This window comes from Lupinus angustifolius, chromosome LG01 (assembly GCF_001865875.1).
Source record: "Lupinus angustifolius cultivar Tanjil chromosome LG01, LupAngTanjil_v1.0, whole genome shotgun sequence".
Taxonomy (NCBI): Eukaryota; Viridiplantae; Streptophyta; class Magnoliopsida; order Fabales; family Fabaceae; genus Lupinus; species Lupinus angustifolius.
This window is the reverse complement of record NC_032009.1, coordinates 22,226,722-22,253,792: the sequence shown is the minus strand read 5'-3', so window position 1 is coordinate 22,253,792 and position 27,071 is coordinate 22,226,722. Positions and strand designations below refer to the sequence as shown.

Sequence of the window (27,071 nt, the reverse complement as noted above, 5' to 3'; positions counted from 1 at the left end):
TGACCGTGGCTAAAAGGTTGTTTTATTGTAGTGTGAATAAAAATATGTATATATTATCATTTATAATTAATATATTTTTGCACCCTTAATTATATGAGATTGCACTCATACTATTAATTTATCATATTTGATAGATCACTCAATACAATTTGCATTTTTGTGTCCTAGATCACACAGTGCTTCATAGTATGTAAGAAGGAAAGTGTATGAAGAAACAGAGAAACCTATCGTGCAAGGAACAAATTTATCCATTCTCAACTGAAAGCATGCATGCATGCATTGGGATTTAACCTAAATATCTGACACTTTCATGCAACAACCATCCCTCACGAATAATTCATTTCATCTAACTGAATGCAGCATTTGCGGCATACTGAACCACATTATTTTTAATCTTAATATTCCTTCAAAATAGAGCTATATATAACTATAAGACCTTCCTATATCTCACCAAATATTCACTACTTTGATCCCACAACTAAAGTAACTCCTGTCACAGAAATTAAACAGCAAATAAACATGGAAGTAGCCTTCAAAGGTTGTTACACTGTAAGGCCAATTGAACCAACATGGTGTGGTCGCTTACCTTTATCTGAATGGGATCAAATAGGCACCATAACTCACGTGCCCACCATCTACTTTTATCGACCCTCACAAAACTCAACCAATGTTATTGCTGCCACCTTGAAAGACTCACTGAGCAGGGTCCTAGTGCCGTTTTATCCACTTGCTGGTCGTTTGCAATGGATTGGGAACGGTCGTTTTGAGCTTGAGTGCAATGGCACAGGAGTGCACTTCATTGAAGCTGAATCTTCATCAAATCTTGATGATCTTGGTGACTTTTCACCTTCTCCAGAATACAATTACCTCGTTCCAAGTGTGAACTATACCCTCCCTATTCATGAGTTGCCTTTGCTTTTGGTTCAGCTCACAATGTTCAAGTGTGGTGGCTTCAGCATCAGCCTAACAGTTTCACATGCAGTTGCTGATGGACCAAGTGCCTTACACTTCATTTCTGAGTGGTCAAGGTTTGCAAGATCAGGTGAGAGTATTTTGAAAACGGTGCCATTTCTTGATAGAAAAGTTTTACGTGCAGGGTTACCACCTTTGATGTCACTAGCACCATGCCATGCAAATTCAGCTTTCAATCACCCTCCTCTACTGCTAGGACAATCTGACAACATAGAAGAAAGGAAGAAGAAAACCACTGTGGCTATGTTAAAACTGAGCAAACACCAAGTAGAGATGTTAAGGAAGACAGCAAATGAGAGTTGGAGTAAGCCTAAGAATGACCGAAGTTACACACGGTATGAGACTGTAACCGGTCACATATGGAGAAGTGCATCTAAGGCAAGAGGGCATGAAAAGGATCAACCAACAGCTCTAGGTGTTTGTGTTGATTCAAGGAGTCGCATGCAACCTCCATTGCCAAAAGGGTACTTTGGAAATGCTACTTTGGATGTGATAGCTACTAGTCTTGCTGGTGATTTGATGTCAAGGCCATTAGGGTATGCTTCAAGCAGAATCAGGGAAGCTATTGACAAAGTAACTGATGAGTATGTAAGGTCAGGGATTGAGTTCTTGAAGAAGCAAGAAGATTTGACAAGGTTTCAAGATCTTCATGCAATAGGGAGTGACAATGGGCCTTTCTATGGAAACCCTAATCTTGGTGTAGTGAGTTGGTTAACTTTGCCAATATATGAACTTGATTTTGGGTGGGGGAAAGAGGTTTATATGGGTCCAGGGACACATGATTTTGATGGAGATTCTTTGATCCTTCCTGGTCCAGATCGAGATGGAACATTAGTTGTTGCTATATGTCTTCAAGTGATTCATATGGATGCATTTAAGAAGCATTTTTATGAAGATATTGTTGAAGAATCATTGGAAGATTGAAAGGGAAAGATACACTTGCATGAAAAATGAAGTTGAACGGCTTCTGAACTTAAAATAACCAAATAAAATCAGGAAGAATTGAATTAAATACCAAGGTTGATTATATATGCATGAACCATATAAATGTCTTAAACCATATTGTATGTTACTTTTTAGTCTTTGCTTCATATTAGTTATTATGAAATAATATAATGTAATTGCCTTCCTAAAGATATGATTTAACTAGATATAGGTGGGGGGTAAACATGTATCACAATTCATGTCTGTGTAACTTACATAAATTTTATGGAAGATTTTCCCGTGGTTTTACCATTGGAAATCACTTCAAAATATAAGCAAAATATTGTGTGGTTTAAACACATTGATATATAATTGGTGATGGAGGACATGATAAAAGTATGTAAGGAGAATCTAATCCAACATGGAATTTATCTAAGCTTCATCTTTTATTCCCTTAAATTAACTGTTGCTTCATTTTTTTTTTTAAAATCTTTTCGATCTCTCAAAAATATTTTTGTTTGCACTGTTAGTCTCAATGTAAGTTTTCATTTAAGATTGTTAGCATGTTTTATTAAACAAATTTAAATAATATAGTTGTTAACATGTGGGGTCAACTTTGGTCAAGAGGAGACTGTTAAAAGTAATATGCTAATTAGTTTAATGGAATAATGCAACATGTTAAGTGAAAACTTACATGACACAAAAGGAATAAGCTTCAGAGATTAAACTTAAACGAAAAAATGTTATGAGGAGTAAAATAAGATAAAAAAATTATGAGTTCTTCTCCAATACTAGAGTAAGAGAAGGAAAAAAGTTTTTAAAAAAAAATTATTTTTTCTTATTGAAAATAACTTCAAATTATGGTTGTCAAAAGTTTTTTTCACCATGAGCCATAATCCTCAATTCCTCATTTAGTATTGGAGATTATCTCTATCCAAAAATTAAGGGCTAAAGTGAATTTTACAAATTGCCAAAATGGAAACAGAACAAACTCAATGCCTGTCCAATTGTTGTAAGCCTTCAAGTATACTATGCCTTGCTTCACATCTCAGGAAGCTTGCTATCTGCTTTCCAGTGACAAACTAAATTTATGAAAGTGAAAGAGACAGCATCCGTGTTCTTTATTAAATGATGTGGCCCCAATATTGCGGTTGTGGTGGCCGCCACAACCGTATCACACTGCAATTGCGGTGTGATTCTTAGTCACAATGATGTGGCCGCATTGGGCTGCAACGTAATCATACTGGGCCGCAACGCAACCGCAGTAATCATAACCGTTACCGTAATCGCGACCGCATCGCAAAGACCGCAATTGTAGTAACAACTGTTACCTCAATGGCAATTTAAAATTGTAAATTAACTATTTATATACAGAAAAGGCCGTTGAAAGTGGATATTGGAATAAAGTAGAAACTAACTAAGCTAGGAATTTGATATGAATCCATGAACCATATAAGTTATGTAATCCAGGTAGAGGTGAAAGGATACAAATAAGTTAAACTGCTATTTAAGTTTCAACCCTTGAGAAAGCCAACATGGACCCTTTCTTTCCTGAGTAAATGTTACACTGGAACTGCTCATAGGTGTGGTGGGGTCACTGCATTCTCCTTCTCTAGTTTTCCCATTAGGTGAGTCTAAGCATGCCACATGAGATTTTTTAACCTTGCTAGTTCCTATACTTAGTGTTAAATCCACTTCCATTTCTTCATCATAGCCACTAGTACTTATTTTACAACTCTGAAATGAAGTACTATATGAGCTAGGCCCTGCATCAAAGCGACGTGTTCCGGTAAAAATGCCTTCCTCTGCAGGCCTTTCTAGATCAAAACCCCTTTCCATGTTCAAACTTTGAACATGGAAATTAGGCTCATATGAAATTTGTGTTGTTTGATGTTGCTGTTCAGTGAAATGAGGATAGCTTATATCTATGCCATTTATAAGGGTCTGATACTTCTGTTGTTTATTTTCCTTTTTGTGCTCATCCATCAGCATCCTTTGAACACTATATACCCGGTGTAGTTCCCTTACCTGAAAATTCCAAATTCTCATAATTGCTAACTAGTTAAAGATTCATATTCTTGCATATCACCATGTACTATTAAAAGGCTTGTAATTAATAATGACTAACTAGTGAAATTCATAGAATTATAAAAATCTGGCCATTGATAAGGTGCTTCATAGACTGAGGTAACATTGAGGAGAGGACAAAGCAGAATATAGGAGTTCTGTTTCATGTTTGATATATTTTAGAAATAAAATAGGACATAAGATTAAGAAGTAGAACATAATGGTTCCACTAAAATGGTGGAACCAAAATGAACATTATAGAACATCATGTTTTATCTTGTTTTGTCCATGCACCAAATGTTACCTGATTCTGATATCAATTTGCTCTGTGTCAACTTAAGATTGCATTTACATGTTACTTGCAAAATGTAGTACAATGGACTTCATAAATAAATAAAAAGTTCATGAAACCCAAGAAGACTAGTAAGAAATTTGATTGACCCTATGACAAGTTTTCATGTAATACAACATTTGTGGCACTCATAACCTGAATTTTGTATTTGTAAAGATGACAAGTTCAACCATAGAACATCATGATACCTGGTGTCTGAAGATTTCATCATGCATCTGCATTGTCTTTTTGATGGATTCTATATTGTTTCTATCAATCATCCTCTTGTGACACTTATCTTTCAGCTCTCTGTTCTGATAATGCTCCCAAACATTCACTCCACCCACATTTAAGTTGTTGCTGTGATCTACTGAGGTTGCTATAAGATTTATGGAAAAATCAATTTTGGTTCCCATGCCTGTAAATAAAATTAAAACCACTTTCACTTTTTTTTCTAGCTACCATCATACTTCAACTTCTACTCTTTTCAAGTGTTAAGTAATGTCTTAACTCAACAATTGGAAATTTGACTTTTTTTATTGTGCATAACTGCAAATCCTTGAGTTTTAATCTCAAAACTATAATTTGAGAAGAAATAATTTTTTTTCCTTTTCCTTTCAGCCAAACTCATTTTTGCAAACTAAAAACCAGACATACTAAATTAATCATACCATGAATTACATGGAAACAAACATAAACTACAATCCAACAAGAGCATTGATAATAACCATCTATAGTTCTATACTAAGCATTATCCTGCAAGATTCTGTTGCCGCCAATTTGGTGCATAGATGCAGGCTATACATAGAAAATATTCTAGTGTTTTTAAGAGATAATTTGTCTAGACAGGGCCTTCATTTTACTAACCAAAAGTGGAGAAAGAGAAAGTGAAAATTTTGCATTTAAATGTTCAAACATTATCCTGCAGCATGAAGCATAATCATTAGATGTATGCAATGGTGAGACCAACTAATATCTGGGTCTGTGATTGTGTGGTCACAGCCACTAGGAACAAGCCATAAGGTCCATAAAAATATATTTAGACACCAACCTTAAAACAGTGCCCACTTCCCCTTGTATGTTACTATCTTATAAAACTATAATATGGACTCAAGAATTCAAGAAAATGCAAACACTACAGAAACTAGGTGTTTAGATATCAAGGATAAGTGCAAGTCAACTTATTTTCTTTCATGTTATTCTTGCAACTCTTGATGCATCACTATGGATGGATAATTGATATAACTTCCATAGTAATAAAAAATCAGAAATGGTCTTCAACTTGTAATACATAAGAAGCATTAAATCTCAAAACTGCAACACCTTATATTTTGGAGACACCACATCAAGAAAAGGAATCCATTAGGATATGATGCCTAATCTAAAGTTAATGGAAAGATATATTTATGTTGTATAGCTCTAGTACCTGTAATAAGAAATACCAAAATTGCAGCTTTCTGTGATGAAGTTCATTGCATAATTTCTTCCTTCATGCCAGAATTTTTATCCATAAGTCAACTTTACTAAATAATACTACCATAAAGAGTGGCAAATATTTCTCTCATGATTCTCCATGAATCATTTCCAATATAAAGGACACCAAGATGGATCAACACAAACACTGCAACACCTGGCAAATCCAGAGAAAGTTCATAGACAGCACCAAAACTTTTAGCACTGGCATGTAAGAACCATTCAACCCTTTTCTTAGCAACAAACTCTAATTATTTAAAACACTAAAGATGGGGTTAATAATTCAGGCTTGACAGGCTGTTATGGAAGGAAGCAAGAGAAAATTTGGAGTAAGCAATGTGTGTGTATATGTGTGAATGTGTGATATTCTAAAAGATAGAGATATAGAAAGAGATGTATGTTCATACTATAGTGTGAATATTTTATATTTGTAAGTTGTAACATTTACTCTAGCTGATTGTATTTTACATATATTTATGATTCACTATAATGTGCTAAATGATTGATAAGAGGGGACCACAAAATTGTATGATATAATATGATAATACAAACAAATGATACTTATATGAACCAATGTAGGCCAGTGAACAAGATATTCCAGACAAAGTCTTGCAGGCACTTAATCAAGATATGCATGAGAAATTATCATGTTATTGTGACAACAAAATCTACCATCTTTCTCTTTCTGTTTGAATTTTCTAGTTTTTTGAAAATTCAACAATTGGGATTTGATTCTTCTATATGTACTTGTAGAACAAGATCTAGCTATTTGAGATTTCATCAGAATACCAAGTTTAGGTGTACATGTTATTGGGATTGCATACAATCAATTATACAGGCTTGGGATTTGCAATTGATATTGACTGATCCTATCCTCAATCTTCATATATATTGGGAGGTTGACCCAAATAATCTAAAGTTTTGTTGAGAGGATCTAGAATTATGCATGTGTTTCTTCTTTACTCCTGAAAATATTCTCAAACAAAAATAGTCCTTTACTTCATATGATAGCATAGTATAAAAATGTCATTAAATAGAAGCAATTCAAATATAACCCTCTTCATCATCATTAAATGCATTAGATCAATTAACATAGAGTTATTTAAGCTTAATCATTGATCACAGGGCTAGTTATTTAAATACTTTGTAATAAGAGTTTAATAATCTTACATGTCTCAAGTAGTTCATACATTTTTTCAACTAAAAAATGCAGCCCTCTTGGAGAAAGCAAATTTAGTTACCAATATTAAATATAAAACAATAAAGTGGATTCCAACCCACTATTGAAGAATAAAGCACACAATAGTGCCGTGATTGAAATGGAAAAGTTTTTTATACTACCTAAGTATGTGTATGCTCATAAGTCATAACAATGAAGTTGGATCCAGTCATTAAAGATTATGAAATATGGTAGACATAAATATTAATGTCATAATTTTAACTTATTTTTTAATAAAATAATTTTTAAATATAATAAAATCTTTTATCTTCTAGACTCTAGAGATGAGTTGGAATCCATGGCTATATGTACGATGCATGAGCACATCTGATGTCTATAGCTTTGTGTCACTCTACGTGATAGGAAGTGTGATTCGTTAGAAAAATATTTAATAACTACAATTTTAATTTAAATAGTTTTTTTGAACCAATCAAAGTTAATAATACATGAAATAATACAAAATGTGGGATAATAAATATAATGTATCCAATGCATTCTAGAAACAGAAAGCTTAATCTGATGATTCATCCGATGGATGTTCCTACTGCACTTGTACCCTATCTCTTTACTCTTTTGTTTTTTTTCCTGCTACTCATGCTACCCTTTTAATTATTACTTTCTTGTTTAAAAAACAAAGATGTTTTTGTTCAAAACAAACTTTATTTATCTCAACTTCTCAAGTAATAATCTCCCATAGCCATACACATATATTATGAACATTTTTTAAGTGCATTCACTTTTTTTATTGATTTTATGTAGGTAAACATTTTTATCTTCATTCTAGGATGAGCTAAAGAGATCATAATTTAGAATGTTTGACCCTTGTAAGAATTTAAATAGGACATCCTAATATTCTTTTAAGATTTTCATCTTATTCGTAGGATCATATAAGTTCTATGAACAATAAATAAATTTGTTACTAAAATATATTTATTTACTCTAACAGATTGAGTGAGAAAATGATTTAGTTCCAATAATTAATATTTAAATGTAATATAATTGTTGATAAATTTAATGATTTTACACTTTCCTTAGATAATGTGAAACTATCCAAATTACCTTATAAAAAGCTCTATATGTAATAATTAAAATTCTATATATTTATGGTGTCGTCAAAATTATGTAACGTCCGTGCTATTCAAAAAGAAAATTCGTAAATTATCTAATGTGATCCTCAAGTGAATAGATTATTATTTCTTTTACAGTGAAGAATAGAAAAAAATTGTGTTTATATTTTGATCAGAATACATAGGGGTTCAGATATTGATGAACATAAAACTGAAACGGAGAAAATTCTAACCTATCACTTTCCCCTAAAAAGCTGAAGGGCAAGAAATACCTGGTAGGTCCAAAGAGTTTACACAAACTTTCAAGACTCCAAAATTCTCTTTGGAGAAATCAGAACCACACATGGATATACATCTCTATCCAATCTATGCTTTAGATCATTAAGTAATACATAGATGTATGAGGATGGATCCACTTACTTCAATCATTATAGTCATTAATTCTAAAAAAATCTAATGTTTTGAATTAGTAAATAGATCTAAACTATTAAATATTCATAAAATTGATGGACTATGATATAGAATAAGTTTAAAAAATCTATGTTTTCTTCATATATGTGGGCAACCATGTCTTTGTCTTTTATTACTTGTTTGTTTTTTGTCCAGAATCTAGTTTTAAATGGTATAACCTTAAATGCCACAATTGGATAGACAAATTGTACAGGCGTGAGCTATAGGATTAGATTAGTAAGTTTCTAATGATATTCTTTAAAGAAGACAAAATGAGAAAATTAGTTTTAAAAATTTATGCCCAATACTTTTTGAAATAATTTTTTTAATTTCCTTCCTACATAATGTTTTTAGAATACTTTATATTATTTCACTAGCTCATTATATAATTAATCAAGGTCTAAAACTTGCTTAGAGTATAGAGTTTAAGAAAGTTATCCTGAAAAGTGATTGTCTAGAGGCAATCTAAATCATTGTAGATGGAGCTCATATTCGTTTTCAGCAAATTGTGGAGCAGTCACTAATATTCATGCTTTGATCTCTCATAGTTGGACCTATATATGAGGTCAAATATGTTGTTTGTGAGGCTAATCAAGTGGTTGACTTCATGACAAAATTTGGATTCACTCTTTAGAGAAGCTGAGGATTTGAACAATGATCTCTCCTGACAATCAATCTTATCTGACAACTGATATGTCCAGATAAATTTAGTTTTTTTTTTCTTCAGTTTTAGAGTAAAATCTATAGCCTATTTTGTATATGCACCATGAGCAAAATGTGTCTTCAAAACACCAATTAGTGGAGGACATAGAAGTTTTCAAAATGAGAGAATAAGTTATATCTAGCTCGACTTATAATCAAGGAAGCACTTACATAAAAAGGAACACGAATACAACATAAAACGGATAGGAGAAAACGACAAGAAAAATATAAAATGTTAAAAGAATAAAGAACAGTGTCCTATATAATAAGACCACAACTTGTAATAACTTCATCTAATTGGGTCAGTGAAGGCATGCGTTGTAGCCTAACAAAGGCACAAGCCGTAACAAAGTAGACCCACCTTCTGCCACTTATCCTATATAGCCTTTTAACTTGTAGTTGTTGTTGTATAATAGTATCACCGACACTTCTTTCATTTATCAAATAATAATTATCTTCATCAATCACCATCATCCAAACCCAAACCAGATTCTTTTTCCATCATAAATCCAATTAACATACTTACTCTTCACATTATAAGCCTTCTAATCACGAATAAAGTATATCATATTATGAGATAAATTGTGTTATTTAATCATAACATGGGTTCTAATTTTTAGTTTTTAGAAATATTTTCATACAAATTGATTAAATAGGATACATGTTATAATTTTAGTGGTTATAGGAGATAATTTATTTCTTAATATAATGACATATTTTATTCTCATCATTAATTGCTACTTTATTTTTTAGAGAATTTTCATATCACTTGCTTAGTATCTTGATAGTAGTTTAAATATCAATTAGATTACTCATTTAATTTATTTAATAATATTGAGATGAATCTTGAACCTAATATCAAAAAGGCTTATAATGAATATTAATGATTTTATCAGTAAAATAGAAAGAAATCTGATTAAAGGACTATTATTGTATCCAAAGACAGTCCTTGTCAGATATGTATTTGCCCACATGGCCACATCCCTATAATAATAAAATTGGTATAAAAAAAGTGCCCAAAAAATGAAAAAGCAAAAGGGCACACTTAACTAAATAATAACAATCCCACAGCACATCTTCAATTGTATTTCAATCTAAAACATATTTCTATCTTCAAGATGCATACTTGGTGGGTCCAACTGTAGATAAAAATAACATTGAATTATAATTGGTCCTTAAATTGGTTGGTTGGATTTCAACACCTGCTTGCCACATTAAGTGCCATCAATATCCATAGATTCATGAGTTCATTCACATGTTTTGTTGATAAGGTATGACAAGAAAATTTTGGGTAAGATGTGGGGTCCTAAAATTGTGGGCATTACACTTGTCACTCACCCAACCATACTAATGGTTCTTAGGACACTTATCATATTGTTTTCAAGTTACAACCAAGTGCATTAGTGGAAATTGTCACTTTGTGTGTGATTCGACCTGTTTGAGTAGGATTATCTCTATTATTATTGAAGATAAAAGTGATGTTTTTCCTTCTAGTTTTAAGGATTAAAATATCATTAGAAATATAAATGAAATGATATAATATTTATTACATCTTATTTTTTGTTTTTCTTTTATAATACTTCTCTCTAATAATGGAGAGAAATCTGACTCGACTTATTTTAGAATTAGTTAGTTATTGGCACATGTTTGGCAATAATATAGGCCTCTGGTTGGTTGATTAATGAAGCAATTGACTATAGATTGAGGTTTTCATTGGTTGATTAAGGCCAAAAGAGCACATTGCTTCAGATCAAGGAATCCAGCATCATGCCTACTTTATATCTTAATAACAGTAGTTAATTAAGTTGACGCCGATCTGTACTAGCAAAAGAAATATACTTTAGTACCACAAAATTGATAAAGAAGGATTTGTTCATTAGATTAAAATGTCGTTGCTATCCCCTTTGAAATCTAGCATATTCCTTCAAGAAACAACAATTTTCTTGAGGAAAAAAATTAGGAGGGTTATTATCTTCAAACTGAATTTCATTAAAAAAAACTTAACTGTAGTGTTGCTTTTAAAAATAGTTAGAGGATTATAATGGGAAATTGTCTTGAAAAGAACAATATTTCTTAGTTCAAATGTTCACTTTTATCTTTTGAATCTTCAATCTTCATGTTTGGTTCTTTATGGAAATCAATCCCCTTAATATCATAAGAAGATTTTCTTATTATTTATTATTAATGTGGTATATGCTTGATTCTCTTTAAGTAAGGTTTCGAGTTCAAGTTTTGTGGATGAAAAAATGTCCGTTAGGAGAGTTAGCCTCACGTACCTGTGAATGCTCTCATCTCGGACAGGATTGCCTCCAATAAATGATACATGTGGGAAACCAAAAAAATATTCTTATTGGTTAAAAATCAATCATCTAAATGTTATGGATTTCATTTGTGATTTCATACTTTCACGAGACTCAATAAGAAATTGACGTACGTTATATTATTTTTTCCAATGAAATGGGCCATATAGTCCATGACATATTGACAAACATTATAACTATCAACAAAGTTAGAGATAGTTATTAGATTTAGACATAACGTTAGAAATGTATATGAATGAAAAATGTTTTGTTAAATGACAGAAAAGTAATTTGATAATTCTCTATACATACAAAATTATTAAGCTTTCAATTCTGAGCCAAAATATTTATTTGATGCAAAAAAAACATTATTATAATACGATTTAATATTTTTTACACTATCAACGTATTAATAATAAATAATGTATAAGCATGGATATTTAAAAGGGCCATGGATTGCATCCTATTCAGCTCCCACATTCAATGCATCTGATTCGTATAATCGAGTGACTTCATTGCCACTAAGATCACACCAAGAACATCAAATGGATATTTTAAGGATAAAGGAATCTATCCAACGAGGGCTGAGGAGCTCCCCTATTATTAAAATATGTGGCTAATTTTTTTTAAAAATTTTATTTATTAAAAAATAATATAAAATTATGATCGTTAGAAAAAAAATTAAGATATACTATAATCCTATTTAGTACTAAACTTTCCAATATTAGAGAGAATCCCTTACGAGTGACAGCTTATCTTCACTACCATAAAATATATCCAGTTTGTGATCTTCAACTTAGAAAATCAAATAACAATATTATTTTTTACTAAATGATGCTTATATAATTTGAAAGGAATATTGTAAGTATGAAGTTGGGACAAAGAAACTCTCATTTTTTTCATTTTTATACTTGCACTGAAATGAGAGAGAAATATAAAATAATATTTTAATGTGTAGAATACATTTTTATTATTACAAAAATAGCACAAAAATATAACTTGGACTTTAATTGGTTCATGCACAATTATCATTATTATTCTTTTCATTACTTTTCTATATTTGGGTGGGAATAAAAGGAAATGAGGGAAAATGAAATAAAATAAAAAGGAGTAAAATAGAATGTTTGGTCATTTGGTTATAGGGAAAAAGAGGAAAATAAATAAATAGTAAGTCATATGCCATTTTGATTTATGCACTCAATTGGGTGGAAAAGAGATAAAATAATGGTTAGTCATAGTTATAATCACCGCTAACATATAATTGTGCTTAATCTCCTTATAATTTAAAAAGGAAACCTCGATAATGGCTGTATAATTTTTTATTTATTTAAATCATCTTTTTTCTATTGTATCAAATAATTAAAAAAAGTTATTTTCTTTTAGATTATTTTTCTCAATCATTCTATCCTTAATTTTTCTGTAACTTTTTTTTCCAACCCAAACATAACCTAAATATAATTTTGATGATTATAACTATTTGCATGTTATTAATCAATTATAGGTTATTTTATTCTATGTGACTTCTAAACTACTTATTTTGATAGACAAATTTAATAATACAATGATGGTTTTTTAAAGTAAATAACATGTACAAATGCTTATGTGATAGTAGGCGCAAGCATGAATCGAGCAAAACTTGTTTATTATCTAAACCTAAATATTGATGAAACTATTTTTTGAATTTGTACTCAATTATAGACTAAAGACTTACCTTACTAGACTAAATTTTGAACTCGATCAAATATAATATATTTTCTCTTCTTTAAATAAAATAATTTCAATATTATTCACGTACTCTTATGTATAAGTAGTTTAACATACGAAACAATATATATGTAAATATTTTGTAATATATTTGAATATGTGTTGCTTGATAAAAGGATTAGAGAATCAATGGCATATATGAAATGTTATAGGTGAATGCCCTAAATTACTAAAAAAAAAATTAAAAAAATATTGTTGAAAACAACATTATATATGAGTAGATTTGTTTCTCAAATTAAATATATATCTACTAGGACTAAAGATATATCATTATTTAATTGAACAAACACATATAAACAAGTCAACGGTAAGCCAAAGTTAGGTTAAGATGGGTAATGGTTCACTCTCATCCTGAATTTTGGCTAATCTAATTTTTTTAATCTAAAGATAGTTCCAACTAAACTAGATCTTATGCAGCTCGAATGAAGATTAGTCTAAATTAGGTGAGCAAGTATGATCCAACTTACACCTAGATAATATCCTAATAAAATAAAGTAAATATTTAATTTAGACCTTAAATATTTATGGATTTGTAAATATATGTTAATAGTTCTTAATGAGAACTAAATTGTCCCAAAAACTAGTCATAATAATATCAAAGTATTATATTATTTTGATCAATATTTGAAATATTTATTTGTCATGTAGTTTGAACCCGAGACCTCATAAGTTTGCTAACAAAGCTGTATTTGATGTCTAAGTAAATTCGGCCACGGATTCAATTCAGAATATTTTAGCACCTCCTTATCCTTATTTAAACTTCAAAACTTGTGGTTCACAAACTTCATTTCTCAAATAAGTTGAATTCCTAGTAGTCCCGTCAATGGTGTAATTTTTGTAAGTGACACTTATTGGAAGGACAATCACACAAACTAAAAGTGATTTTCTTACCAAAAAGTATGAAATATCATTGGTAGTACAAAAAAAATTGAATATCAATTTTTGGGTTTCTCATTCTTGTTAATTTCAAAAAATCAAATGCTTATGAAATGAAGTGATTTATCAAAATAATTAAATTTTTTATTTCTAATTTACATAAATGGACCCTTAATATTTTAGGTACCTTAACAGTTAACACTATGATTGCAATCCTCAGCTACAAGATAATAAAGTGTCTCCTTATTAAACTTATTTTTTTTATTTGATATGTGTGTTATTTTATATAATATTATTATAACTAGAAAATAAAAATAAAAAAAATTAAGTGAGTTTAAGGAGATAAATTGTTTTATTAAATATTTTATTCTCCCACTATAATTGCCCCAACAATATAAGTCTCTGTAATCCCGTTACAATATTGCAGACTCTTAAGACATAGCTAACATTCAGTTCTAAGTTCTAATTGACATCAATTTCTAAAAACTGATATAATGGAGAAGTTGAAAGACTGCGATTTTGAAATTGAAAATCATAGATTCTTTTTAAGTTGGTATGAATGAAAACTTCCTGAGTTGAAAGTTTCCCTGTTAACTATACTACAAAAATTAACGAGCATCTAATATAAAGCACATTATTTTTCTCTTTCAGGTATAATATCTCAGAATACATCAAATTTATTTGTAAGTAAAGTATGATAAGTTTGCTATTTCTTTACACATCTATTTAACACTCTCCAAGCTTTTTGTACTGCTAGTATTAGTAATCATCATCTTCATTTCTTGACCCAAAGAATTTCCTCACAACTGCAGCAGCAGCACCAAGAAACATAAACAGAACTATAGTGTCAAATCCACCTCCAATACCCACAGCTGCACTGGGACCTGGTGCAAAGAAAGAAAATGGAGACCATCCCCACCCGCCGTAAAATGGCACACCATAGCCATAGCCACCAACTAGTGGAGGTGCCACCTGAGGATTGATATAGATATTGGTCCTGTCGATTAACATAATTTTCGGGAATAAGGTTCGCAAGTTGAGACAGATGAAACATTACTATATGTTGACATGGTTAGGTAACTTGTATAGTATTGAACAAAAGTGCATCCATGTATAAGAGAGAAATTTTCTCTTCTTTTATGATGTCTGATGAAACTATGCTATGAATATTTATCAACTGTGAGTATGTGCAAATGGAATGGATGTATCTACTTCCAGCAGAACACTAAACATTTTTTCTGTTTATATGGAAGAATTCAAATGAAACTCTGCTAAAATATCCATGGTAAAACGCGTTATATGTAACTATGTAAGGAGAGAAAGATTTTACTTTTACATGACTAATCAAAACATATGCATGGCCACACCAACTTAACCAACCACTTATACTCATTCCCAACTCCAATTGAGACATCTAGTTAAGATCGAAAAACCTTGTGCCAGTTGATCTACGGACACACTTGGTGGTGCTACTTATACCATTACATGTATACTACTTCACAAGACGAAATGTTTAAACCCTGTATTCGGTTCTATAACAGAAACATAACATTGGGTTCCACACTTCCAGTTTAATATTAGAGGAGCCAAATTTGGAAGAGTACAGCAAGAGCTAGTTTCTTCTAAATGTTGAATCATGAATAAATTGAAGTAGAGATCGGATGTATGCAACACTTATAAGATTGCAACGAATGCAAACTAAAGGCATCATAATACTCAATCTATCCACTATATAAAAGATATCATAACATATAACCTTATCAACTATAGCCTTGGTTTTAAGAATATGATCAACTAAAATATGAGCATCAGAAAAGTAGAAATGCAGTAACAACTAATAACTCTTACATTTATTTCTACACTTTTTCCCCTTACATAAACTTTTACACCTCAACTTTCTTCCAATCAAATCATCAATTAAATCCAACATTTCCTCCCTTTCCCCTCCCAATCTCTCTGAATGAATATGAGTATGCAATAGTAGTGCTAAAAAATCACCTAGAATTGTTGTTGATTCTCGGCGAGGAGCGAGGAGCTGATGACCTGAATGATTGGCCACCAATCCTACCACCAGTCTTAGCGGCGAAAGCATCATCAACCGAGCCAAGTGTTAAAACACCAGCAGCCAGTGCCACCATTGCTAACTTTGCCAACTTGTTCTCATCCTTCCTGTTTCTCACAACACAAACAATTATTCATTCAACAACTCAAATCTAAACAAATAGAAAAACTATAATTAAATAAATAAATAATTCAAGAGTATAATATCTATGCATATATAGATTCAATGCATTATTCACTATTCAATTTATATTAGTTATATTTAAATGTCAATAATAAATAAATATGAACGATGAATTGACGATAACCCCACAAATATAAAAACGAGGCTAAACCAGCAACTCATAAATATCATATTTTGCTAAATCATTCTAATTTTTACTAAAGAATCAGAACTGAAGCTATGAAATTAAGAGACAATACAATAAAAGAGAAGACAAAGTGAAGTGAAAACTGAAAAGGAAATAGCTTTTGACAAAATATTAAGTCATACGTTGGAGATGGTTGTTGTTTGTTATGTGATGTTGAACTGCAACTACAACGGAAGGTTTTAACAGAAGTGATAGAAACAGTCTTCAACTTAGGCTTCAGGTTGAAGGGAATGAGGAAATTGTGGTGCGTTGAAGCAATGCTAGACATTTCTGTAATCACCAAAAGACAGAGAATGAGATATGAACAGTGATTATGGTTTGGTTTTCTATTTTCTTCTAACAAACCAAACAGCACTCTTTCATATATCATCAACTTAACTCTCATCTCATCTTTTTTCTGATTCTCGAGTTGCCACGTGGAACTTTGTCCCCATAGTTTATTCCTACAATATTCTTATTTTCTTTATTTTGTTTAACACAGGTTTGGGTAAGTTTATAAAGGGGTTTAAATCCATAGTTTTCGGGCTTTTATTCAAGTACAAAGGGGGCCCAAAGTGGAAAATTGTTCATGTTAACCAAAAAACACATCAAAGGTTTTTAAGATTGATGATTATCAAATTGTACTTAGAAAGCATTACAAAGTTCCTTACACAATTGTAGCTGATACAATAGATACATTTCATCCACGGTCTTTTAAATAGATTTGAGTATGATTGTATGTATAATACATTTACTATATGAGAAAAATCAATGAACTTGACTATTGAAATTGCTCAGGTATCTCGTACTTTTCTTACAAACATTGCAATACAAATCAATCATATTAATGATTATAAGCCAACCTTAGTGCTAATTACTTGGCTTCATTTGCTAAAGATATCTTTTTTATTGCCATTGTTCCATAGAAAGGCCTTCAGAAAATATCATTACAGTATCTCATAGAAAAGGTAGCTATTTTCACATATCATATTTTTACCATTTGGCAACAAGGTCTTAATATGCATGACTTTGCTGGTCCAAATAGGAGACTCCTTAACTGAACGCAAAAACCTTTCTTTGTGTGTGTATATATATATATGGACTGAGGAGGATATTTATGAACTAACATCTCTTCATTGCATTGGAGATAACTACAGAAAAAACCTAGTTGCAACCTTATATATATAATAAATAGATAGTTTCTTTGACAATGTAATTGAATTCAAAATAAACTATAGCTTAGTGGAAAACCAAGAAATAAATCAACCCTTCTTTGCTTCTGCTAGCAAACATTGAAGAACATTCACCTGAATTTGCAAACAGCTTATATAACTTTCTAGTTCAGCAACCATTTCTTCATCACATATTCCTTCTCCTCCAGGTATCAACCTTCTTAAGCTCCTCAACTGCTTCTTCATGATGTCCTCTTCATCTTCATTTTCTTCTATGGCTATATCCTCTTTCATTTCTTCCATGTCCTTACCTTCATCAGCCTCATTTTCTACAAAGCTAGTAGTGTTTGTAGCTACATTAGCATGATCCTTTTCAAGCTTGAGTTTTAGGCCATTACTCCATGCAAAACCTTGGGCTGAGAATACCATTGCCAAATCCACTTCATGCTTAACTACATTCTTGAAATCACAATGGATGTTACCCTTAGCACTATTCTTTTCCTTTATCTCCATCAAAGCTGGAACCAAATAGTGGACATAATTTCTAGTAAACTCATATTGTACTATTTTGTTAGGTTCCAGTGAGTGAAAACGTTGGCGTTTACATGGTTGCTTTTCCATTAATTTAAATCTTCAAAATCTGTTCTTTTCTCAAGGAAAATAATTTATGAAGTAGAAGGGATTAAAGAAGAGGAAGAAGAAGGATTGTTGGTATCAGTGGAAGAAATTGTATTGTAGGATAAAAGGGCTAACAAAAATCAAAAGTATAGTGCTCGGTTGTGGTATAGTATAGCCACTTCAATTTATAGGCTCAGAAACTCAACTTTCACCAAACAAAGTTTCCTTGACTTGGGAGACCAGGCCACATAAGGAAATGTAATGTTATGGGTACTCTAAACTAGAGAGTTACACTTAGTGGGTATGAAAAATATAGACATTCTAATCTAGTAAGTGGAGAGTTTGTTTTCGGAATTTGAAATTATGGCGTTAGATCAGAAGTTAGTCGATCTTATTGTTACATCATATCCATAATTTTGAATCTTATGAGTCGAGTGTGAGAGTGATTATAGGGTAGTCAGAAGTGACACAAGCAAAAACAGAACAAAGATTTGTGTGCAGAATGTTTGGAGTGGTCCATTTAGAATGGCACATGGGCTAACATGTTTCTTACTTTTCACAACAACCCACTGAAAGGACACTCCCATGTGCACTAGAAGACAAACTACTACTACCAAGGACTCAAAAACCCACCACTATAAATGCCCTCACATGACTCTACCTCTTTAAGTGGTACTCTTTATTTTTCTCTTCTAGGGTACCCCCTTCTTTCAAAGCTTTTCCTCGCATTTCAAATCAACCAGCTCATCCTACTCATGCTCTTTTTCCTTTTCAATTTTTCACTTTCTGTGAGTTAGATATGTAGGAATATTTATAAATGTTTTCTGAAGATGTATTTTTAACATATTATGTATTTTAGATAGTAAAATTGTCTCAAAGTTATCCAATTTCAGTACACCATTAACAATGTTGTAATATTGTTTGTTATGGTTCCAACCATAAAGATGAAAGTTTCACATTTATTGATCCCAAGTTAATTTACTGTATATTATGATGATCTATATGTGATATATCTAATGGAAAGAGTGTATTTTAATATGGTGGTAGGAGCAATTATAATAAAACTTGGAGTTTGTTCATTGTTTTATTCCAAATTTAAAACAAAATAATAAAGAGCTAATTAAACACTAGAAAATAAGAATAAGAAGAAATTCAAGAAGAAAATGACCTCAGTAGTCCTTTTTCTTTCAGAGGATTCTGTACCTGGTAGATTTAAGCAAAAAATTAAATGCCAACAACCCTTAAAATTTTGTGGATGTGCAGAATCTCAGAATTCAGATATTAATACATGGTACATTTCTGATTCTCATAGTTACTAACTGTTACTACTTACTAGGTGATGTTATTTTACCTAAGGCAGAAAGAAATGGCTAATGAGTTAATGTTCATTTACACTACATGTCATAGCTAGCTATGGCTGACTAACCAACAGTATTTTTTGTTGGTAAAGGACCTATTACCAAGTCAAATTTCAAATGCAAGACCATGCAAGGATAAAAATAAGGTCAATATATCATCCTACTAAATCATAATACAAATTTTTATATTCACAATACAGTAATATATATTACTTATGAATCAAACATTAATAAATAAAGTATCACTTTATTATATATATCAATTTTTTGTAAGTATAAAAATTAATAAAAAGATTTAATAAAACAATATATTATTTTGTTTATTAATTGTTAGAATGATATCATATAATGTAGTGACTAGTCAAACACAATTAATGGGTTGGTGAAATTATCAAAGGGCTATTGATTGTCTAATCCGACATTAAAATTTACTACTTTTCAAGAATAATAATTATAATAAACCCATATTGGGCTCCTTAAAAAGGTATCAGTTAACAAGAGATGTATTCAATACATTATTTCCTCAATGGTTATTGAAATCTCATCAGGATCGTCTATTTCAAATGGTATCCAATTTCATATACCAAGCCAATTAGAATGCTATTTTTTATCACTTTTTGATTTTAAAAATATTTTTTTATTCATATGTCAATATATGATTGACTTGAGACAAAAAATGAGATATGATTAGAACATGTGATCCCCATCCATACCATCATATACACTAAAATTGAAGTAGTTGCTTGTCACGATAACATATCAATCACATATTGATCATAGATAGGTATTGAAGGCCATACAAATATATTAAAGGCGTAAATGCTTTTTTTCATTTTACTTTTTAGGTTTGTTTAATCAGTGATTTTAGCCATTTAGGTTTTTTTTGGTGAATTTAGTTTATAAGTTTTCACATTTTACTATTTTAAAAATTATGGTTTTAATTCATGCATTAAATTTCCTTTTGTAGGAATTTTGTTACAGGAGTCCAAAAAAACTTCTTAAACATGTTTGTTAATTCATGCATTAAATCATTGTGCTAATGTCTTAGGCAATAAAGTAATGGAGGTGATATCAATTATATTTTCTATGATACTCCTTAAAAATGTCTTAGTATTAAAATTTTATCAATTGGGCTCACGAAATTTTACTTATGAGATACCAAACAACCACCCTTATGAGTAGATATTTTAGACAATAATTTTGCACATTAGCCAAATATAATTTTAGACATTAATTTTGCACTAAATTTTGGCACTCTCAGTAACTATCATGTTAGTGTTTCTCACACAGTGTAGTGCTGCTGGATTGTATCAATATCCAGACCTTTTAGCTTTACCACAGACTCAACATGTTCCTTAACTGTGTGTAGCTCACGAAGCCTGTAAGTGTAGGTAGGAAAGAAAGAAATTTGGTGTATTAGTTCAACAAAAATAGAGAAACATGGGGTGATTCTTTTTAAGTCAAGGGTGTGTGATTTCTTACCTTGCAACTTCAGCTCTTCTCTTTGCTTGTTCAGCAATCTCACTGAGTTCTATGTAATTGTTCTTATCATTGAAAATATTGGAAGATTCTTGTGGTGGTTGAAGTCCATGCAAGGTTCTCTGAGCTGTAGCCCACTGAGCTTCCCTCTCCTCTTTACCGTAGTCTTTCTTCGTGGTGAAGGCAGTCTGTCATGCATTTCGAAATAAAACTCAATTTCTATTCTAGAAAATTTTCACCATTCAAGAAAGTAAAAAGAATGTATAATTAACAAATACCTTGTTTTGTAGCATGTTTTGCCATGCCTTGCCGCTCAACCCGTAACGGATGGCAAACTTAATTATGTCGAGAGGAAAATAAAAGATAATACTGTAGAGCCATATGACTCCAGCCCAACCCCAACCAATTCCTTGGACCTTTGCAAAGCTCCAATCAGCATATACTGCAATGAGTGTAGCAATCTGCAAGAGCAAGACCATAAGCTCAAAGTATTAGGAGTTGTTGAAAGAAACAAGTAGCAATTTTGATCATATTTTAGTTGCATGCATAAAACTCTGGGAGATTAAAGGGAACATCATGCTTACCAATTGAGCAATAATAAAAGCAATCACTAACAGCAATCCAGGGCGTTCAAGGAATGACCAGGTTCTAGAACGAGTTACAAATATCAGAGCCTGGCTCACTATACTGACTTGTAGATACAAAGCAGACATCATTTCATCGTGATTCAGGTGCCTAACGTTAAATTTTTCCTGCAAAAATAATCAACGGTACAACATATATAACTCAACAAAAATTGAAAGGAAAACGTTGGAATATTGAGATGCCAATTTAATACTTCTTACCGGGAAAAAAGTATTTTCTTTCATTGCCCAGAAAAATATGACGGTCATGACTGCCAAGTAACTTCCAAGCACAACGCCAGTAGCAAATATTTCTTGTAGTTTCCAGCTATCAGGCAAGGGAGATGGAACGACGCGATCCTTTGAAATTGTCATGATGGTTCCTAAAATTATGATAATTATTTTATATTAACTAAATTGTCAATCATCATCGTCATGAAGATATTCAAGTCTATTTCATAGAAATATTTTGTTAACATCTTTACCATCATTAAGAATGGCAATAATCAAAACCATGAAAGGAGAGAAGTCGAATTTCCAGATCAGTGCAATAAGTAGGAAGCCAAGCTGCATTTAGACATAACGAGAATCCAAAACGGTGAATATCCATTCATTCCTTGCTGTAATGAGTCATAACATTAATATTCACTTACCACTATACGGATAGTGATGGATACTGCATAGATCTGAAATACAAACCAAAACAAGTAAAAGATGTTTATTTAGATACATGTAAAGTAAAATAGATTAGATGTCTATGAAGAAACCAGTGAGCAACAAACCGTGTAGTTCTTCATTCTTTGGAAAATTGCTCTGCTAGTTAACACTGCACTAATAATAACACTCAATCCAGGTTCTGTCAAGACAATATCAGAAGCACCTCTTGCAGCATCAGTAGCATCAGCAACAGCAATTCCAATATCAGCCCTCTTCAAAGCAGGGGCATCATTGACACCATCTCCAGTCATTCCACAAATGTGCTTCATCTCTTGCAATTTCCTTACGATTTCATATTTGTGCTCTATACGTGTAAATAGGGAGATGATAAGAACAGAATTAGTAGTTGTATCAATTGAAAAGATATAAGGGGAAAACATCAGCAGAAACTGGTAGAGGGTGTGAACCTGGAAATACTCCAGCGAACCCATCCGCCTTCTCAATCAACTCTTCGACTGGAATTGCAGCAACATTTGAATTTTTGTCTTGACCAAGCAAGGAAGCAGATGGGTACATATTTGTTCCCATCCCAAGTCTCCGGCCAGTCTCCTTAGCTATGGCAAGTTGATCACCTAGACAATAGAACAAAAGGAAGGATATTGATTTGACCAGTTTGATAAATACTAGTTTAAAAGAGATGCATTTTTTTGTTTGAGGGATGAATGAGAGAGAAAAGTTGCCTGTAATCATCTTGACATTTACACCAAGATTAAGAGCTTTGCTAATAGTTTCACCACTGTCATGTCTAGGGGGGTCAAAAAGTGGGAGCAAACCAACAAATTCCCATGGACCACCAGCACTTTCTTTTGTTTGCTCAGGAACTTCCTGCAGAATTAGCATGAAGAAGCATGAGGATTAGTGAAAAGGAATTGTAGAAGTTTCGACATAAACTTCAAACATGAAGAGTAGCTATAAAAACCTGTCTAGCAACAGCCAATGAACGCAACCCTCTCTCTGCAAACTTGTCAATAATAGCATGAGCCTTCTTTGTAGCATCTGGCCTGAGCTTACACAGGGTAACAATCTGTTGCCCCAAAACATATATGTTAGCATCCAGAGTGCAAGAAAACTCGGTAATTCTGATAGAACTGAATCATGAGGTTACCTGCTCGGGAGCACCTTTGCTTGCCCGGTGCCAGTTTCCATAAGCATCAATGTAAGTCAAAGCAGTTCTTTTATCATTAGGATTGAATGGTAAGAAGTGCACTTCCCTTATCCCAGCCCTTGCCTTCACATGGTACAATTTGTTCCAGATAGTTAGTTACATCAACATTTTTCAAACAATAAACTCAAATAAATATTGATGCAACAGAAAGAAGTAAACCTCTTTTGGGTCAGCAAGCATTCCAACAATGGCAGTATCTATTGCATCCTGGTTTTCAGTCCTGGAAGCCCTTGCAGCAAGAAGCATCACATGTTCCTTGTCAACCCCCGACGCAAAGACCTCAATCAAATTTTTGTCAACACTGAGCTTGTTAAGAGTGAGAGTCCCTGTCTTGTCACTGCAGAGGACATCCATACCAGCCATTTCTTCAATGGCAGTCATTCGCTTAGTGATAGCACCCTGTTGGGAGAGCCTGTGAGAACCAATGGCCATTGTCACGGACAACACAGTGGGCATAGCAATGGGAATTCCTCCAATCAAGAGGACCAATAGGTTGTCAATTCCATCTCTGTACTTGCGGTGCTGAATTGGGTACATGACAATGATCTCCGCCAACATACCAACTGCAATGGAACAAATACAGAAGTTTCCAATTGCCGTAAGCACTTTTTGGAAATGTCCAACTTGGTTGGTACTATCCACCAAGTGAGCTGCTTTCCCGAAAAATGTGTGGACACCAGTTGCAAAGACAACAGCTTCAATTTCACCTTGTTTACAAGTTGAGCCAGAGAAAACTTCATCCCCGGGATTTTTACTCACGGGAAGTGACTCTCCAGTCAGAGCAGATTGATCAATCTTCAAAGGATCACCCTCAAGAAGACGAGCATCAGCAGGAACTATATCACCTAGTTTGATGCTTATGATGTCTCCAGGGACTAGAATTGCAGCCTCTTCCTCACTCCATCTACCATCTCTAAGAACCTGCAAGCAACCACGAGAGTATTTTGAGTTAGTAATTCAGTCATTATAAAACCTTAAATTTGTTACTAATTCTAGATGTCCAAACACTTCAAAACCAACACCTACAAAATTCAAAACCGAAAAACAACTTTTGCTTTTCGGTAAATGAGATGTGAGAGTAAGACCTCTCATTTTTTTCTCATTACCCGATCATCGCTTTTGCATATCTTTAGTCATTAAAAAACACTATAGGTCTCATTAGCCAAGCACATTATCCACTGTTAACTGATGCATAGCACACATACTCAAACTTCGATTTATATACCTTTGTCTTGGGAGCAAGACCAGCCATAAGGGCAGCAGCAGCATTTCCGGCATTGTTTTCTTCGATGAAACTGATGGTGGAGTTGATCACCAACAAGCAAATAATACCAACAAAATCTTGCCAATCCGGGGGCTTCCCGTCGCCATTTGCAAGAGCAATTGCCATAATTGCTGCAGCTTCCATGACCCATGACAGGGGATTCCACATGAACCCAAGAAACTTGAGAATTTTGCTTTCCTATTCATTAAAATCAATAACCAATAAGCACACTTGTATATAGTAATTCTTTGTTACAAACATTTTAGAGTGGCAAAATAGAGAAAGGAACCTTTTTCTCCTCTAGTTTGTTTGGCCCAAAGAGTTGAAGCCTGTTGTTTCCTTCGTCCGAAGACAAACCTTCTCTGGAACATTTCCATTGCTGGAACACCTCTTCAATAGGAATGCGTTCCTGAAAACAAGTAATTTAAGAAAACTAGATTGCTTAGCACATTCTAAAAGATTTGATTATAGCAATACATGGTATAAATTACTATGGATCAATTCAATACATAAATTTGAAAACCCTTTGGTGCATGTGGGTTTGAGTCTTACGACGTGCTTCCTAATTGGTGATTGGAGGGCAATAGCAGACCAAGAAAAACTTCAGTCATAAATAAAAGTTCTCAAACTTTTTATTTCTATTATTTTCTTCTAAACATGCGCATAGACTACCTACATTTTTTATTCATTGGCCATGGTAGAATAGAATTCGAGGCTAGTATTTCTGCTTCATTAAATTACTAATCCATTTTATGTTATCAATACCAAAAAATAAAAAGATAATAAAGATAATAAAGATAAAATAAGAAAATAATATTATATGGTTTTTTGGTAAAAATAAAAAGATATTGAGGGCAAAATTAGAAAATACAAATTACACCATAATGGATGGTTATTTTGTGTTTTCCGATTATTAATAGTATAGAAGAAAATAATAAGAATAAAATAAGAAAATAATATTATATGGTTTTTTGGTAAAAATAAAAAGATATTAAGGACAAAATAGGAAAACACAAATTACACCATAATGAGTGATTATTTTGTGTTTTCCTTTTATTAATAATATAGATATAGCTAAGAATGATGGGCAAAATAAAATACAACAATACCAAAAATACAAAATATCATAAGAATGGACATATTTTATTGTAATGAAATTACACGTCCCAAATATTGATAAGATTCAAAGATGACTACTTTAATAAACTTTATTTGTAGAAAGAGAATCTAAGGAGAATTTTTAAGTTGCAAAAGACGATGCAAATTTATTTTCAAAATAACTTTCCACGTCAATGTTGATTTTTACTACAAAAAAACTCTTAGAATTTATAACTAAGCATTTATAAAATACAATAGAATATATACCTCTAAACATTACTCCAAATTGTAATGTTTGATTAGCCACTCAATTGAGATTGGATTTTAAAATTAAATTGTAACTGAAGTATAAAAGTTTATTTCTTATTTCGTAAGAGGCAAATTTTAATTTAAATATATATTGGTGAAAACAACTAACAATAACTTATAAACTTATTGATAATAATAGAGGGGAATGTTTTCCAATCTCATATATGTGTTACTATTAAGTATGACATATATATCATAACCATTATCATCAAAATATAGAAAGCAAGCAACAAACAACTTAGTCTCACTTCTTTGTGTCATTTAATGTGCGAAATGATATAAGTGACCAAAAAATTATTTAATAATTATAATTTTAATTTAAATATATTTTTCAACCAATAAAGATAATAAATGGAACATCAGATTTAATCCCATAAACAACACCTAAGTGTTGTCACAAATTAAAAAAAATCTATACAGGTACACAATGCACAAAAGATACAAGAGTTTTTTATATTATTGTTATTGTTTATATTTAATCATCAATAACCCTTATGTTATGTATAAATATTTATATTCATTTTGTTATAGCAAAAACATATCTCAGCATATTTATATTTTTCGAGAACTTAATTAAAGTGTTTCTTTGAGCACATACAATTTTCCATTAATAAGGGCGTATTACTAAAAAACGGTGAATCTGGCGGCGCAGGATGTGCACAACATAAATAGAGAAAATCTTAAAGTACCATGAAAAAAAAAAAAGTTGGAG

The 27,071-nt window shown here is 32.0% G+C and overlaps 5 protein-coding genes across 6 annotated transcripts; 1 reads left to right on the top strand and 4 right to left on the bottom strand.

Moving 5' to 3' along the window:
- Positions 450–2,255, top strand: LOC109355753 (spermidine hydroxycinnamoyl transferase). The gene has a single exon (XM_019598961.1). The coding sequence runs from the start codon at positions 520–522 to the stop codon at positions 1,894–1,896; it is 1,377 nt and encodes a 458-aa protein (XP_019454506.1). The 5' UTR covers positions 450–519; the 3' UTR covers positions 1,897–2,255.
- LOC109355738 lies at positions 3,296–6,207 on the bottom strand. Of its 2 annotated transcripts, none has more exons than XM_019598951.1 (3): positions 5,721–6,207; positions 4,504–4,673; positions 3,296–3,924 (listed from the first exon to the last, which is right to left on the bottom strand). In XM_019598951.1, the coding sequence occupies exons 2-3, from the start codon at positions 4,573–4,575 to the stop codon at positions 3,400–3,402; spliced, it is 597 nt and encodes a 198-aa protein (XP_019454496.1). In that variant the 5' UTR covers positions 4,576–4,673; positions 5,721–6,207; the 3' UTR covers positions 3,296–3,399. The 2 variants fall into 2 exon arrangements, with proteins under 2 accessions (XP_019454496.1, XP_019454487.1); XM_019598942.1 differs by having other exon boundaries at positions 4,504–4,712; positions 5,721–6,204.
- LOC109355730 lies at positions 14,746–16,921 on the bottom strand. Its single transcript, XM_019598928.1, has 3 exons — positions 16,700–16,921; positions 16,144–16,314; positions 14,746–15,142 (listed from the first exon to the last, which is right to left on the bottom strand). The coding sequence occupies exons 1-3, from the start codon at positions 16,843–16,845 to the stop codon at positions 14,905–14,907; spliced, it is 555 nt and encodes a 184-aa protein (XP_019454473.1). The 5' UTR covers positions 16,846–16,921; the 3' UTR covers positions 14,746–14,904.
- Positions 17,740–18,501, bottom strand: LOC109355713 (uncharacterized protein At4g30180-like). Its single transcript, XM_019598906.1, has one exon. The coding sequence runs from the start codon at positions 18,347–18,349 to the stop codon at positions 17,819–17,821; it is 531 nt and encodes a 176-aa protein (XP_019454451.1). The 5' UTR covers positions 18,350–18,501; the 3' UTR covers positions 17,740–17,818.
- LOC109355720 (plasma membrane ATPase 4-like) lies at positions 20,934–25,370 on the bottom strand (the record flags this gene model as incomplete). The annotated part of the gene is made up of 15 exons (XM_019598916.1): positions 20,934–21,083; positions 21,187–21,371; positions 21,462–21,644; positions 21,768–21,935; positions 22,029–22,189; positions 22,292–22,373; positions 22,460–22,492; positions 22,589–22,827; positions 22,931–23,095; positions 23,204–23,348; positions 23,443–23,547; positions 23,629–23,751; positions 23,848–24,609; positions 24,914–25,150; positions 25,242–25,370. Coding segments are annotated over 15 exons (2,814 nt in total), but the record flags the coding sequence as incomplete, so codon positions are not given.

Excerpts from the sequence above, each read along its gene's own strand:
- LOC109355753 (XM_019598961.1), top strand. The coding sequence starts at position 520 with ATGGAAGTAGCCTTCAAAGGTTGTTACACTGTAAGGCCAATTGAACCA.
- LOC109355738 (XM_019598942.1), bottom strand. The coding sequence starts at position 4,710 with ATGGGAACCAAAATTGATTTTTCCATAAATCTTATAGCAACCTCAGTA. Across the intron at positions 3,925-4,503 it reads ATGAAATCTTCAGACACCAG|GTAAGGGAACTACACCGGGT; the intron begins GTATCATGATGT and ends TGGAATTTTCAG.
- LOC109355730 (XM_019598928.1), bottom strand. The coding sequence starts at position 16,845 with ATGTCTAGCATTGCTTCAACGCACCACAATTTCCTCATTCCCTTCAAC. Across the intron at positions 16,315-16,699 it reads AAACAACAACCATCTCCAAC|GAAGGATGAGAACAAGTTGG; the intron begins GTATGACTTAAT and ends TGTGAGAAACAG. Across the intron at positions 15,143-16,143 it reads AGAATCAACAACAATTCTAG|GACCAATATCTATATCAATC; the intron begins GTGATTTTTTAG and ends GTTAATCGACAG.
- LOC109355713 (XM_019598906.1), bottom strand. The coding sequence starts at position 18,349 with ATGGAAAAGCAACCATGTAAACGCCAACGTTTTCACTCACTGGAACCT.